The following is a 12,987-nucleotide window of genomic DNA, read 5'->3' on the forward strand; positions in this document are numbered from 1 at the left end:
AAAATATATCAATTAATATGAATATCATGATAAATAAAACATTTTAATTATTTTTTAAGAGATGTGTAAAATTTATAATGAATAACTAAAAGTGAACGGATGGAGTAGAATATACCATGAAAGTTAGACGTTTGTCTGAACAAGAAATATTACTAAAAGAGAGAGTTGCGCGCGCAGAAATTCATATGATGAGCTCTAAGCCTATTTCCACTTCAAATTACTCCATATCTTTTTGCCTCCATCCCAGTTCCCAACAATGGCGGCTATAATTTACTGATAATTGTCTGGTAACTCGGATTTTAATCATATACTCTCTCCGTTCACTTTTATTTATCCATTTTAGACTTTTTTTATTATTTAAAAAATAATAAATAAAGTATATAATTTACTAATGTATACATATTAATTTGTGCATATTTTTATCGGATTTAAAAAATTATTTGAAGTGAGTAATTAATACTATGAGTAAAACGAAAAAAATAAATTATCTTATCTTGAAATGCTAAAAGTGACAAGTAAAATAAATCTATTTTAAGAAAAATAATAGAAAAACTCTTCAATAGGTAAATACACCCCATAAGTAAAAGTTAGATAAATTACAAGTTCTAAAAATAAATCATAAATTTCATGAGTGAGTACTTTTCATCACAATAAAGAACCAAATTTCACGTTCTTCTAATTGCCTCATCCATAGTCCATTATACTAAAAATATATATCCTTTTACCTATAGTTTGAAAAATCAAGACAACAACAACATAGGCGGTGTAATTTCACAAGTAGGGTTATCTCTGCCTTTATGAGGTAGAGAGGCTATTTCTGATAGATCATCGGATCAAAAGAAATATAATCAATGTAGGATTGCAAGAGAAATAAGACAGTAAAATATCAAGATACAAAATAAATAAATAAATAAATAAAGCCACACATAGTAATACACATAAGGATAATGATCTACGCGATACCAAAATAATACTACTAAGAAAAAGAGAAGAGGAAATGGAAAGACTAGCCCCCTACCTTTCTGACACATAGCGCGACAAAACTCAACTACCTACTAAACATCTATAATTCTCGACCTACAAATCTTCCTATCTGAGATCATGTCCAAGTTGTGTCATGTCGTCTAATCACCCCCTCCTAGTTCTTCTTCAGCCTACATCTACATCTCCTAACTCTTACAACCGCCAATCTCTCATACCTCCTAAATGGCGCATTCTCACACCTCCTCTTCACATTCCCGAATCATCTCAGTCACGCCCTTCCTAAATTTCCCGTTAATCACTACTTTATCCATCTCAAATTATCTTTCGTTATTTTAAAACATAATTGTCTTAAATTATTTATCGTTTTTTTCCATTTTATCCCTATTAATAATTGTTCTTGAAGAATACAAACATCTAAATTAATGGAAAAATTCAAACATCTAAATTAATGGAAAAATTCAAACATCTAAATTAATGGAAAAATTCAAACATCTAAATTAATGGAAATAACACCTAAATAGAGTAAATATTTAATTAAGAGAGATTATACCTTAAGACATAAATACGAATATAATCAAAAGCTCCTTCTAATTAATATTTCTTAAGAGCGTGTAAAAGAGAATCATGGAAATAGTAGATCAGAGGATTTTCATGTATTTAATCTACTGTATAATAATAATAATAAGGGAAAAGGGTCAAATATACTCTCTAGTTTAGTTTGTTGGCTAATTTTGCCCTGCGTTAACCAAAATAGTCAAATATATCCTCCCGTTATAAGTTGGGGCCAAATATACCCCTACTGTTAGCCAAGTTTCAAAAATACCCCTCATTTCTAACATATTCTCATATAAACAATCCTAGTCATTGGAATTAGGTGTCATGGATGCCGCGTGACATTTAACTTATTCTAAGTGGTGTCTACGTGACAATTTTAAAAAAACAATCTAGAAAATTGATTTTTTTTAAAACAAATCTGAAAAAAAAATGGCTTTTATTAAAAAACTGAAACTTTTTTGTTTTAATAAAACCCGTGTTTAAAAATTGAATATTTTAGTTACAAAATCTGGAAAATGAGAAGGGAGAATGGCCACGCGCTACTGTCGCGCGGGGTATTAAAGTATACCTCGTTAAGTGACTCAAAATCAGATATACATGACTTCCAGTCACTCAATAGTATCATTTGATCCTTTCATTTCTTGATGGAAAGAAGAAAGAATAATTTCAGTGTCTCTGCAACTTTCCAAACATAACTTTTTTTACTCTTTTCTTTTTCCACCAATTGCAAAGGTAATGTCTTTTTTTTTTTTCCCTACACTAGTAGATTACAACTAATCTCAGTGTAATTGGGTTCTTAATCACTGTTTACTTTCATGTAAACTTCATTTTCTTGTCTTTAATCCTCTTTGCTTTTGCTTAATTCAGTGGAAAATGGAAATGCCTCTGCTTTTTTCATCATTTCCTCATAGTTCACTTAGGGGTCGTTTGGTTAGGAACAAGATTAGTTATCCGGAATTAGTTATTCCATCCTCTCACGAATAAAATAACATCATAATCTTTGGAGTTATACCGTGATTTTTTCTCAAGTAAACGTGAAATAAACTATCTCAAATTTAATTTTAAAATTATTTATTCCTTATCCATCTTACCAAACAAGCTCTTAGTCTTTGGTGGGGTTGTTTTTTTGTTTTGTTTTTGTGTGTACACTTTGCTTTCCAAAACTTTCAAAAGTTAATTTCTTTTTTTCCACCAATTACAAAGGTAATGTCTTTTTGCCCCCTAGATTAACAACTAGTGTCAGTTCAATCTGGTCCTTAATACTGCTTACTTTCATGTTAAACTTCATTTTCTTGTCTTTAATTCTCTTTTCTTTTGCTTAATTCAGTGAAAAAGCCTCTGCTTTTTTTATCATTTGCTCATAGTTCACTTAGTCTTTGGTGGGTTTTTCTTCCTCTCAAAAGTTAATTTCTTTATCCAAGAATTTGGCTTTCTATTTTAAGTGTGCTGCTGTTGTGTGTCTTGCATTTGTAACACTGACATTGTGGTTTCTTTTAATTGGTTTTTGCAGATTGGGAAGTTTTATGTATTGGCTATACAGAGTTGTTTCCAAAGAAAGAAAAAGATTGTATTTTTGGGCCAATGGATGGGAAAAGATTTGTTGTATGCTGTTTGAATTTGGAGATTTTAGTGTGGATTCTTTTAGTTTTTGCTGTACAACTTTCATATGAAGCCACCAACCCTGGAGATGGTAAGGAACAAGTCTTAGTAGGCGTTTCGACATGAATTGAGTGATATTTGAAAAAAAGTAGTAGTACTTGAAGTTGAGTTAAAAAATAGTATTTGAAAATTGAAGTTGTGTTTGGACATGAATTGAGTGATATTTGAGAAAACGTGGTATTTGAAGTTGAGTTGAAAAAAGTTGTATTTGAAAATTGAGTTGTGTTTGGACATGGATTGAGTGATATTTGAAAAAAAAAAAAAAGTAGTATTTGAAGTTGAGTTGAAAAATAGTATTTGGAAATCAAAGTTGTGTTTCGACGTGCATTTCACTTCAAGAAAAAGTTGAAATTTTGTGAACGGAAAAAAATTTCACTTGAAAAAAACCTTTTTTTCAAAACTCTTATCTTCAAAAACTAACCGAAAAATCATTCTAATGTATGATGGAATAATGTTTTGAAAATATTTTTGGAAAAAAAGGAAAACAAATTCATGTCCAAACGGGCCCTTAGTGATTTCCATTTAAAATGCTCATGGGGAATTCCAATTTCATGTTTTGTGCAATGCCTGATTATGTGAGACTATGTAATTAATTTAAGCTAGTAGTTAATTTGAACTAAAAGTGACTGCTGGTTCTTATTGTCCCTATATTTGAACTAGTAGGTAGTCTTCTGGTTTCTTGTAAAGTTTGTCCTGCAGTTTAGTGTATACAGTTTGTGCCTTCATTTGCGTTGTTCTAAAATTTTCTTGGAATTTCTTTACTGAAATTTTCCTTTTGTGTTGGTCAAGTTGCTGCAATTAATAACTTATATGTTGCTTTGGGATCGCCATTCCTTCCGGGCTGGAGTGCTGTTGGTGGAGACCCATGTGGTGAACTTTGGCAAGGGATCGTATGCGAAAATACAAACATAGTGACAATGTAAGGACTTTCCATTTACTGCAACATTTCATAGATATTTGGAACTGAAATGCTAATCCTACTTTATCATGTCTTTTGCAGTCGACTCAATGCTGCTAACTTGGGAGGTGAACTTGGGAATAACGTAGCCTCATTTACTTCTCTCAAAACAATGTAAGCTTCTCTCATATCTCCTAGGTTAAAAAAATTGACAAAATAACAGTACAATGCCATTCGGTGATCTAATTTACAAAGAGCTAGCAAATGTATAGGTTTTGTGTATTAAGTATAAATATACATAATCAGTGTATAAGTTTTGTGTATTTTGGCTAGCCTGTAATTAATTTTGGCCGACTGACCAGAAATGAAATAAGCCCTTAAAAATTGCTTGTTTTATATGCATGTGTTTTCGTATTATCAAATGTTTCCATTTAATGAAATGTGAATAGTAATTGTGGCTGTCTCTTGTGGCAGAGATCTGAGCGGCAACCATATTGGTGGAAGCATTCCGACCAATCTGCCACTTGCCTTGCAGAATATGTAAGTTCAACCATTTGAACACGTTGATGTAACTAGCTTTACTTATTGAGCAAAACAGTTGATATTCTTTACTTTGGACAGTTTTCTTTCAGCTAACGCGTTCACTGGAAGTATCCCTAATTCTTTATCTTCCCTGGGTCAACTTTCAGCTATGTAAGTTTCTCTTTTAGTGTATATTAAAATTTCTTTACTTCATAAAGAATCTGCTCAGTTGTTTCTCTGTGTGTCAGGTCTCTGAATGGCAACCATTTGAGTGGAGAAATTCCTAATTCCTTTCAAGGCCTTACCACTTTGGTCAATCTGTATGATAGCAAAACAAAATCATTTCTATCCTTCCATTGACTAGTTTTTGTTTTCATCTGCATAACTGGTTTGGCTGTTTATCTTTTAACAGTGACTTGTCGAATAACAATTTAAGTGGATCGTTGCCACCATCGGTAGGAAATTTGCCTTCCTTGACTACTCTGTGAGTAATTCAATTTCAACCTATTATACACTTGGTTTGTAACTTTGGTAAATATGAGAAAGCTAACATCTTGATTTTCCAGACATTTGCAGAATAATCAGCTTTCTGGAACTCTTGATGTTTTACAAAATCTTCCTCTTGCAGATTTGTACGCTTCCAAAATACTTTAACTCAAATATTATTTTCAGTTCTTTAGAATGATGATATCTTACTAACTTCTCTCCGCCCTCCCTGTGTCCTTTCTAGGAATGTGGAAAACAACTTGTTTTCTGGGCTTATACCTCCGAAGTTGTTCACTATTCCCAATTTCAAGTAAGTACATTCATTTCCTTCTTTCATAGTACATTCATTTCCTTCTTTCATATACTCGTTTTGTGCTTTCATTTTCGTTTGTCGAGTTAACATCTTGTTTGTTACAATGTAATCTTGGCCACCTATAACATCCATGTACCCCTTGTCGTTTTGTTGGAAATATTGTTTGACATGTAACATATCCCACTAGAAAGATATATTATCATAGAAGACATGTATGTTGAAACAGCAGAAACAAATATCTTTCAAGTTCAATGTTACTTGATACTGCTCCTCCTTTGCGGAAACTTGTTTACAAGTTGGTGAAATCAAATTTAATAAAATGGGTGTGCTTGTATCCTGCAAGAGCATTTTGTACAAACTGACAGAAATATAGGCTTAATGTCTGGACATGGACATGAATCCCATAATTGCCCTTGGCACAAATGACAGCTTAATGTGTAAACTCAAGGATAAACAAAATAAGAAATTGACCTGACAAAAAAATTAACAATCCCGATAAGCATGCCATTTAAAATCATGAGTACATGTACGTTCAGTCTCTCAAAACTTGGAAGTAAGCAATTCATATGGGTACAATAAACAGACAACAGATATACATACAGATACACACAAAGCGGAATAGGATATGCATATAAAAACATGCGACAGCTAAGTTTTGATATTCATAACCTGTAAAAGTAAAAATAGACAGAATTGGATTATTCTTTAGTTTAGCAAGCTAACACACGGGCTAAACTTGATTGTAATTTAAGTTCATGTTCCATAGTGGCTAGAACTCAGCTCAAGTTGGGTCACCCCCCTTAATCATACACCGAGCCCTTAACTTTAGGCTGGAAACAAATTACATGGAAGTGGGGCAGTCTTATTTATTCAGCTGAACTAAATTACAAAGTTGGTGCACACATTTGGTATATGCAAATGGATGTATCAGTCGTTGGATCATTATGTTACCATCTGATAGATGCTTTGTCGATTATGATCAGTGATAGCTTATGTTGTCTTTCTTGCTGCTTTTGTTTTTGGTGCAGAAAAGATGGAAATCTTTTCAACAGTAGTATTGCTCCTTTACCTCCACCCACATCATCAACACCCCTTCCAGCACCTCCCGTTTCTGGGTCTCCAACTTCGGCACAGACGCCACCTTCTCAAAGCAAACCTGGAAAACATGCTAATAATGGACCATCAATATCTGCAGAGTCAAGTTCAAGAGCAAGCAAAAAGTCTTTATCTGTTAAAAGGGTGGTCTGGATATCAATTGCATCAGTTTTGACATTTATAATATTGGTTTTAGCAATTCTGCTCTTTCTGCCAAGGTGCCTCAGGAGATGGCATGAGACTCAAAGAACCCCCAAACACCATGAAATAACTCCTTATATGGGTGCCAGAGAGAATCCTCGAGATAGTGGGTCATTAACCCAACCTGGCCAAAACATAGAGAAAGGTGCTACAAAATACTTAATCTCTATGCTATTTATGATATCTTTCGTCCCTGCTTTCTTAATCCAACTCCCTTAGTTACTTAAAAAAAGATACTGCACTTTACTTTAGGTTCCATTTGATGTGGATTGATGTTTACAACAACAACAAACAACAACTTACCTAGTGTAATCCCACAAGTGGGGTCTGGGGAGGGTAGATTGATGTTTGCATTTGAAGTAACAATCATCCGGAAGTCTGTTCTGCAGCATTTAGAACGTTAAAGTTTGTGAATCTCAAGTTTAACGTTCTACTCTTTTAGTGATATGTGGGTTTCTTTTGTGTTGAACAGCTCCCCTAGTTGTGACGCAAAAAGAAAAACAACCAAGAAGACCGGCTCTCATTCCGAAGCCACAAAATGAGCAGGAGGTAAATGTGCAAACCATGAGTTCAGTGCCGAAAAAGGATAATCGTGAGATAAACCTTAGCAGATTGGATAGTGATTTGATGCCACCACCACCTCCTCCGCCGATTCCTCCACAAGAGAGAGTTATTGTCAATCCAATTGTACCTGTGAAAGATACCTCAATTAACCCTCCAACCAGGCCACTTCCACCAACTTCTGTGAAATCTTACACAATTGCATCACTTCAGCAATACACCAATAGCTTTTCTCAAGATAATCTGTTGGGATCAGGAATGCTGGGTAGTGTATACAGGGTAGAGCTTCCGAATGGAAAGGTATAACTTTCAATCAACATGAATTTATTATGATGCACCAATTTATTGACTGTGGTTTCCTACTCCCACTAGATAGTCTAGCGTCTAAACTTGCAGCTTTTTCGTTCTTCTTACTTTTTTCCTCCTTCCATGTTTGTTATGCTTGAATGCTAAATTTATCAACAAGTAGCATCAGAATTGCTCTTAATCTGTAGTCTATGTAAATTGTTAGATTGCTTAAATTTATGAATGGTGTGATACAAGTATAATTATATGCAAAAGAGGGTTTCTTTATGGAAACTCACCTTCATATATATCCTTAACTAGAGCACCCCTTAGCAAATCTTTTAAAAGGAATTCGACCTATTGTATCTGACATAATGTTTCTTGAATACTTTAGCTAGTTGACACCTGCTTAAGGACGAAATAGATGTCTTCTAGTTCTTTCATTTTCCTTGTTGTTCCAAATTAATCTTTAACTGGTATTTTTTCCCAGTAACCAACATGATTGACGAAATCTTGTCTAAGAAATGTATTTTTAAATTGTTAAAATGAAAATCAGCCTTCTAGCTATATGATATTACTATTTTTCCAGTGAGTATGTTTTCTACCCTAACTTTTGCCTGTGTCTTTATAAGAGGATCGGTCAGATACTGCTGCATCCTTTTCTACCGGTCATGATTTTAAGGTCATGATTTTAACTATCATAGTCTATGCATGTGCATGTTGTTTCATCTATATAAATTATTTGGGATGTATATGCATTTCTCTGGCATGCAAATCTTACTGCTCTTCCTTCTCCTTTTGGATGGTTCTGCAGTTGCTTGCTGTCAAAAAGCTGGACAAAAGAGTTTGCGATCACCAAAAGGATGATGAGTTTCTTGACCTAGTAAACAATATTGACAGAATCCGTCATGCTAATGTTGTTGAGCTGATGGGCTATTGTGCAGAGCATAGTCAAAGGCTTCTGGTCTATGAGTATTGCAGTAACGGGACACTACAAGATGCACTGCATTCTGACGATGAATTCAAGACACAACTTTCGTGGAATACTCGCATCAGGATGGCTCTTGGAGCTGCAAGAGCTTTGGAGTGAGTCAAATAACATTACATACATTTATTTATGCACATATATGTAGGTGTGCGCGCGCGCGCACGTGCATTCGTGTGTGTGAGTGTTTTGGGACTGACCTATAATAAGTGTTTCTGTGCATACTAGATGATAAACCAGTGTACTTAAAAAATGAACAATAAATTGTCTCTGGTATAGTGACAAATTAAATAACAAGCTCATTTTAGTCCTGAACTTTCTTGTGCTGTGTATATTGCATGATAGAACGCCATAAAGAATGATCTGGAATGGTCTTAACTACTCCCTCGTCCCAATTTATGTGGCACCGTTTAACTTGGCACAAAGTTTAAGAAAGGAATGACTTTTGAAATATGTGGTCTAAAATAAACATTAGACATTTGTGTGGCTATAAATCATTTCATTAAGGGTAAAAGGGGAATTTTAAAGTTAAGTTATTTCGAATTATAGAAAGGTGACATTCTTTTTGGGATAGACTAAAAAGGAACGCGTGCCATATAAATTGGGAAGGAGGGAGTATATATAAAATGTCTGATGTAGCTGTGTTTTGCTTCATTAATACTCCTTTCTTTACTTTCTGCCTGTCCAAGCAAATACGAAGAAAATTAAATTAATTAGGTAGCATTGCTAAGCGGTCTGATTCTCAGTTTTAGGTTTTCATGAAAAAGTGAGCTAGACTGCTAGAGCATATTTAAATTAATCATTCTTGTTTCATGGTATGCAGGTACCTCCATGAAGTCTGTGAGCCACCTATTATTCACAGAAACTTCAAGTCTGCCAATCTTCTGCTTGATGATGAGTTGGCTGTACATGTTTCAGATTGTGGTTTGGCTCCACTAATATCATCTGGTGCTGTGAGTCAGGTAACTTGTGACCCTAATGTTATGGAGTAGAAAAAATTGAAATGTTTCCTCGGATTATTAATTTTCTCTATGCGCTGTAGGTGGAAAGAAAAATAAATTCCTAGTGTACGATAGGCGTGGAAAAATGAGCTGAATATATATTTTAAAAAAGGAATAGTAGTGATGGTCAAAAGTGCTTTCGGCAAGATGTTGGAATAAGGAGCAGTAAGAATACAACAACAACAACAACATGCCCAGTATAATCTCACAATGTGGGGTCTGGGGAGGGTAGAGTGCACGCAGACCTAACCCCCGCCTTGAAAGGTAGGGCGGCTGTTTCCGAAAGACCCTCGGCTCAAGAGAGAAAACAAGACAAGACAAAAAGTCAGATAGGAACAAGCATATCAAAACAATATGAAAACGAGGAATAACAAAAGCGAGAAAGTCATGATAGAATTGGAAAGAAAAAGGAGCATTAGCTACCATAGATAAATAAGATAATCAATCATTCTCAAATGGCAATAAACGAATGAGCAAAACTTCATACTAGGGTGAAAGGATAAGCAACCTATAATCCTAATCAGTCCTCCACAACCTCCTATCTAAGGTCATGTCCTCGGTAAAAGTCTGTGAGCCCTCCCTCCATATCTCTCACCCTCCGCACCTGAGCATCCGTTCTCCTCTTCACATGCCCAAACCATCTGGTCTCGCTTTTCGAGCATCTTGTCCTCCACCGATGCCATATCTTCATTCCAACCTATCTTCACTCTATGCCTCCCACGTCTGTCGGATTCATTTCCGCGACTTTCATCTTCCGAACGTGAGAGTTCTCGAGTCTGCCAAGTCTCTAACCACCACTTTGTAGAACTTGCCTTTAAGTTTTGGTGATCCATTTCATCCACCTTGCACCAATACGATGTGAAACATCATCGTCGATATCCCCATCTCCGTATAATAGACCAATTGGCTGTACATGTTTCAGATTGTGGTTTGGCTCCATCTTAGTATCATCTGTCATGCTGTGAGTCAAGTAACTTGGACCCTAATGTTTGTGGAGTATGAAAAAATTGAAATGTTTCCTCGGATTACTTAACGATTTGATACCTGCATAGTTGTTGCGGCTTTGAATGTTGCCCTTGTTCTTGTACAATTTGACATTAAACAACCCGGCTTAGCCACTCCAAGCCTGTAACAGAAAAGAAAAATTCCCCCGGAATCTCGTCGTCGGTCGCTCTTCCCTGCGCATCCTACGAACAACTCCCTTAACCTTATCCAAAGTCGCGACGCCTATCAAAGTGCTTCAAATCTCCCCAACACAATGTCTCTCCGTCCCCTTCCTCGTTCAAGAGTTTATGAAAGAAAAATGAATGTGGGCTTCTGAATCAATACTTTTCCATTCTCGTCCTTGATGTACTTCACTTGATCCAAATCGCGTGCCTTCCTCTCTCTCTCTCTCTCTCTCTCCTTGGCAGGCCTAAACAACTTATTATCCCCATTTTTGTCCTCTAGTTCTGCATATAGGCGTTCAAAGGCTGCCGTTTTTGCCACCGAGACCGCCAACTTTCCTTTCTCGCCATCTTATACTTTTCCCTGTTCATCATCCTTGCTATCTACCAACTTCACATATGCCTGCTTCTTTGCTTCCACCTTCCCTTGGACTTCTCCATTCCACCACCAATCCCCTCGGTGCCCACCAAGGAGCAGTAAGAATGAATTCCTGTAAATGAATAAAGTTATTTTTAGGAAAATGGTTGGTTCTTTACCCTTACCAGAGAAAGCAGTCTTTGCTTAATCTTATGGGTTCGAGTACTTTTACATTAAGTTTAAGGTATGTTAAAAGTTCTATCAAGTTGACATTATACTGATTTTTCAGTTGTCCGGACAACTTCTCACGACATATGGCTACGGTGCACCAGAATTTGAGTCAGGAATTTACACTTCCCAAAGTGATGTTTACAGTTTTGGCGTGGTGATGCTGGAACTATTAACAGGCAGAATGTCATATGACCGGTAAATTGCCCTTCTGCATCCTATTGAGCTTAATGTAGTTTTTGCCTTTTTTTCTCAGTTTAACACGCCTGCATATCATATTCAGGACAAGGAGTCGAGGAGAGCAGTTCTTGGTCAGATGGGCAATTCCTCAGCTACACGATATTGATCTCTTGACAAGGATGGTTGATCCTTCTCTCAGTGGAAAATACCCCATTAAATCACTATCACACTTTGCTGACATAATTTCCCGATGTGTTCAGGTGAGTTATTCTTTGGTCTTTTATGTCACATAAATATAAATATTTAGAAATGTGTGTTGTCTAATCGCTGAGCGGACCGAATAGTCTTAGCTGTCTTTCATCTCAATAGGTTGAAAGGTTTGAACATAAATTCCTCTGTTCTGCCAGTTAAAAGTATCAGCCAATCCATTACATTGGGGGAGACGCAAGTATGGATATTTGTGTGAGGGTCTCATTAATTGACAAGTTTCCATTGCGGGATCCAGATTTCTTTCATCATTTCCTCCTCTCATCACCTACGAGTCTATCACACAACTCATGCCATTTACTTTTTTGTTCTCTCTCTCTCTCTCTTCTTCTTCCTCCTGACACTGACCCATCGCAAAACTACTCTCTTTTCTTCATTTAATTTTGCAAAAACATGCCTTTTCTTTTAAGTTTTGCCTGGCATGTTTTTCATCGCACACGGCTGCCAATGTGACTGGTGTCTAGGTGAGCATGTCCGAAATGATACCTATATTTGAGTAGTTGATTTTGATAGATTAAATTCTTTTCAATTTGTAGTAGTACTTACATCTTTACGACTTGTTTGGGACTAAGATATAATAATTGTATTTACTTCCTTACAACTTTTTATTACTATAGTGCAGACTTACAATCACTCGTCGACAGTTACTTTAGGATATTTCTAGGATTTAGTTGTTGAATAGAGGGCCTTCATATTTCACTCGACTTTTGAACTCTTGTGCAGCATGAGCCAGAATTCAGGCCACCTATGTCAGAAGTTGTTCAGGACCTCATACAAATGATAAGAAAAGAATCTCACAAAAGATCTGATGGTGAATGATTTGAATTAGACGGTGAGAAACTAAGAAAGATCTGAAGATTATTGTATTTATTGAAGGAGCCGAGATACTCTGAAAAGAAATGCGGTTCGCAGGCTAAGTTCCCTCTTGACACAACTTCAAACCGAAGCAAAAGGCACCTCAAATAAGCACAATTCACGACAAAACCAACACATGCAGGAGCTTAATGACCTGTAAATACAGCTTGGTTATCTGATTCTTGTCAAGTTGCATCATTCTAGTGTTCATTTAGGCTACATGTGACCAACAATGCATATAATTCATTAGTCTCCATTGTTTGACAAATATGTATTATTATTTGTTGTTAATTAGTATAGGGGTGTCTCCTAAAGTTGTATACTAGTATTACTTTCTATACATGTACAACTTCATTTGGTTGTACAAGGATATCTTCATTCTTTGTGA

At 35.8% G+C, this 12,987-nt stretch overlaps 1 protein-coding gene across 3 annotated transcripts; it reads left to right on the top strand.

Moving 5' to 3' along the window:
• Positions 1 to 2,152: 2,152 nt before the first annotated feature.
• LOC132031163 (protein STRUBBELIG-RECEPTOR FAMILY 3-like) lies at positions 2,153 to 12,987 on the top strand. Of its 3 annotated transcripts, none has more exons than XM_059421029.1 (17): positions 2,153 to 2,271; positions 3,050 to 3,229; positions 3,988 to 4,117; positions 4,199 to 4,270; positions 4,571 to 4,636; positions 4,718 to 4,789; positions 4,867 to 4,938; positions 5,031 to 5,102; positions 5,185 to 5,250; positions 5,349 to 5,414; positions 6,446 to 6,858; positions 7,186 to 7,574; positions 8,374 to 8,645; positions 9,368 to 9,506; positions 11,359 to 11,495; positions 11,581 to 11,737; positions 12,468 to 12,987. In XM_059421029.1, exons 2-17 carry the CDS (start codon positions 3,121 to 3,123, stop codon positions 12,561 to 12,563), a joined length of 2,328 nt encoding a protein of 775 aa, XP_059277012.1. In that variant the 5' UTR covers positions 2,153 to 2,271; positions 3,050 to 3,120; the 3' UTR covers positions 12,564 to 12,987. The 3 variants fall into 3 exon arrangements, with proteins under 3 accessions (XP_059277012.1, XP_059277011.1, XP_059277013.1); XM_059421028.1 differs by lacking the exon at positions 2,153 to 2,271 and adding an exon at positions 2,608 to 2,742; XM_059421030.1 differs by lacking the exon at positions 2,153 to 2,271 and adding an exon at positions 2,776 to 2,918.

Source organism: Lycium ferocissimum, chromosome 9, assembly GCF_029784015.1.
Source record: "Lycium ferocissimum isolate CSIRO_LF1 chromosome 9, AGI_CSIRO_Lferr_CH_V1, whole genome shotgun sequence".
NCBI classification, from domain to species: Eukaryota; Viridiplantae; Streptophyta; class Magnoliopsida; order Solanales; family Solanaceae; genus Lycium; species Lycium ferocissimum.

Coding starts and splice junctions, on each gene's coding strand:
- LOC132031163 (XM_059421029.1), top strand. CDS start 3,121: ATGGATGGGAAAAGATTTGTTGTATGCTGTTTGAATTTGGAGATTTTA. Junction 5,103..5,184: donor TTGCCTTCCTTGACTACTCT/GTGAGTAATTCA, acceptor TTGATTTTCCAG/ACATTTGCAGAATAATCAGC. Junction 11,738..12,467: donor TAATTTCCCGATGTGTTCAG/GTGAGTTATTCT, acceptor ACTCTTGTGCAG/CATGAGCCAGAATTCAGGCC.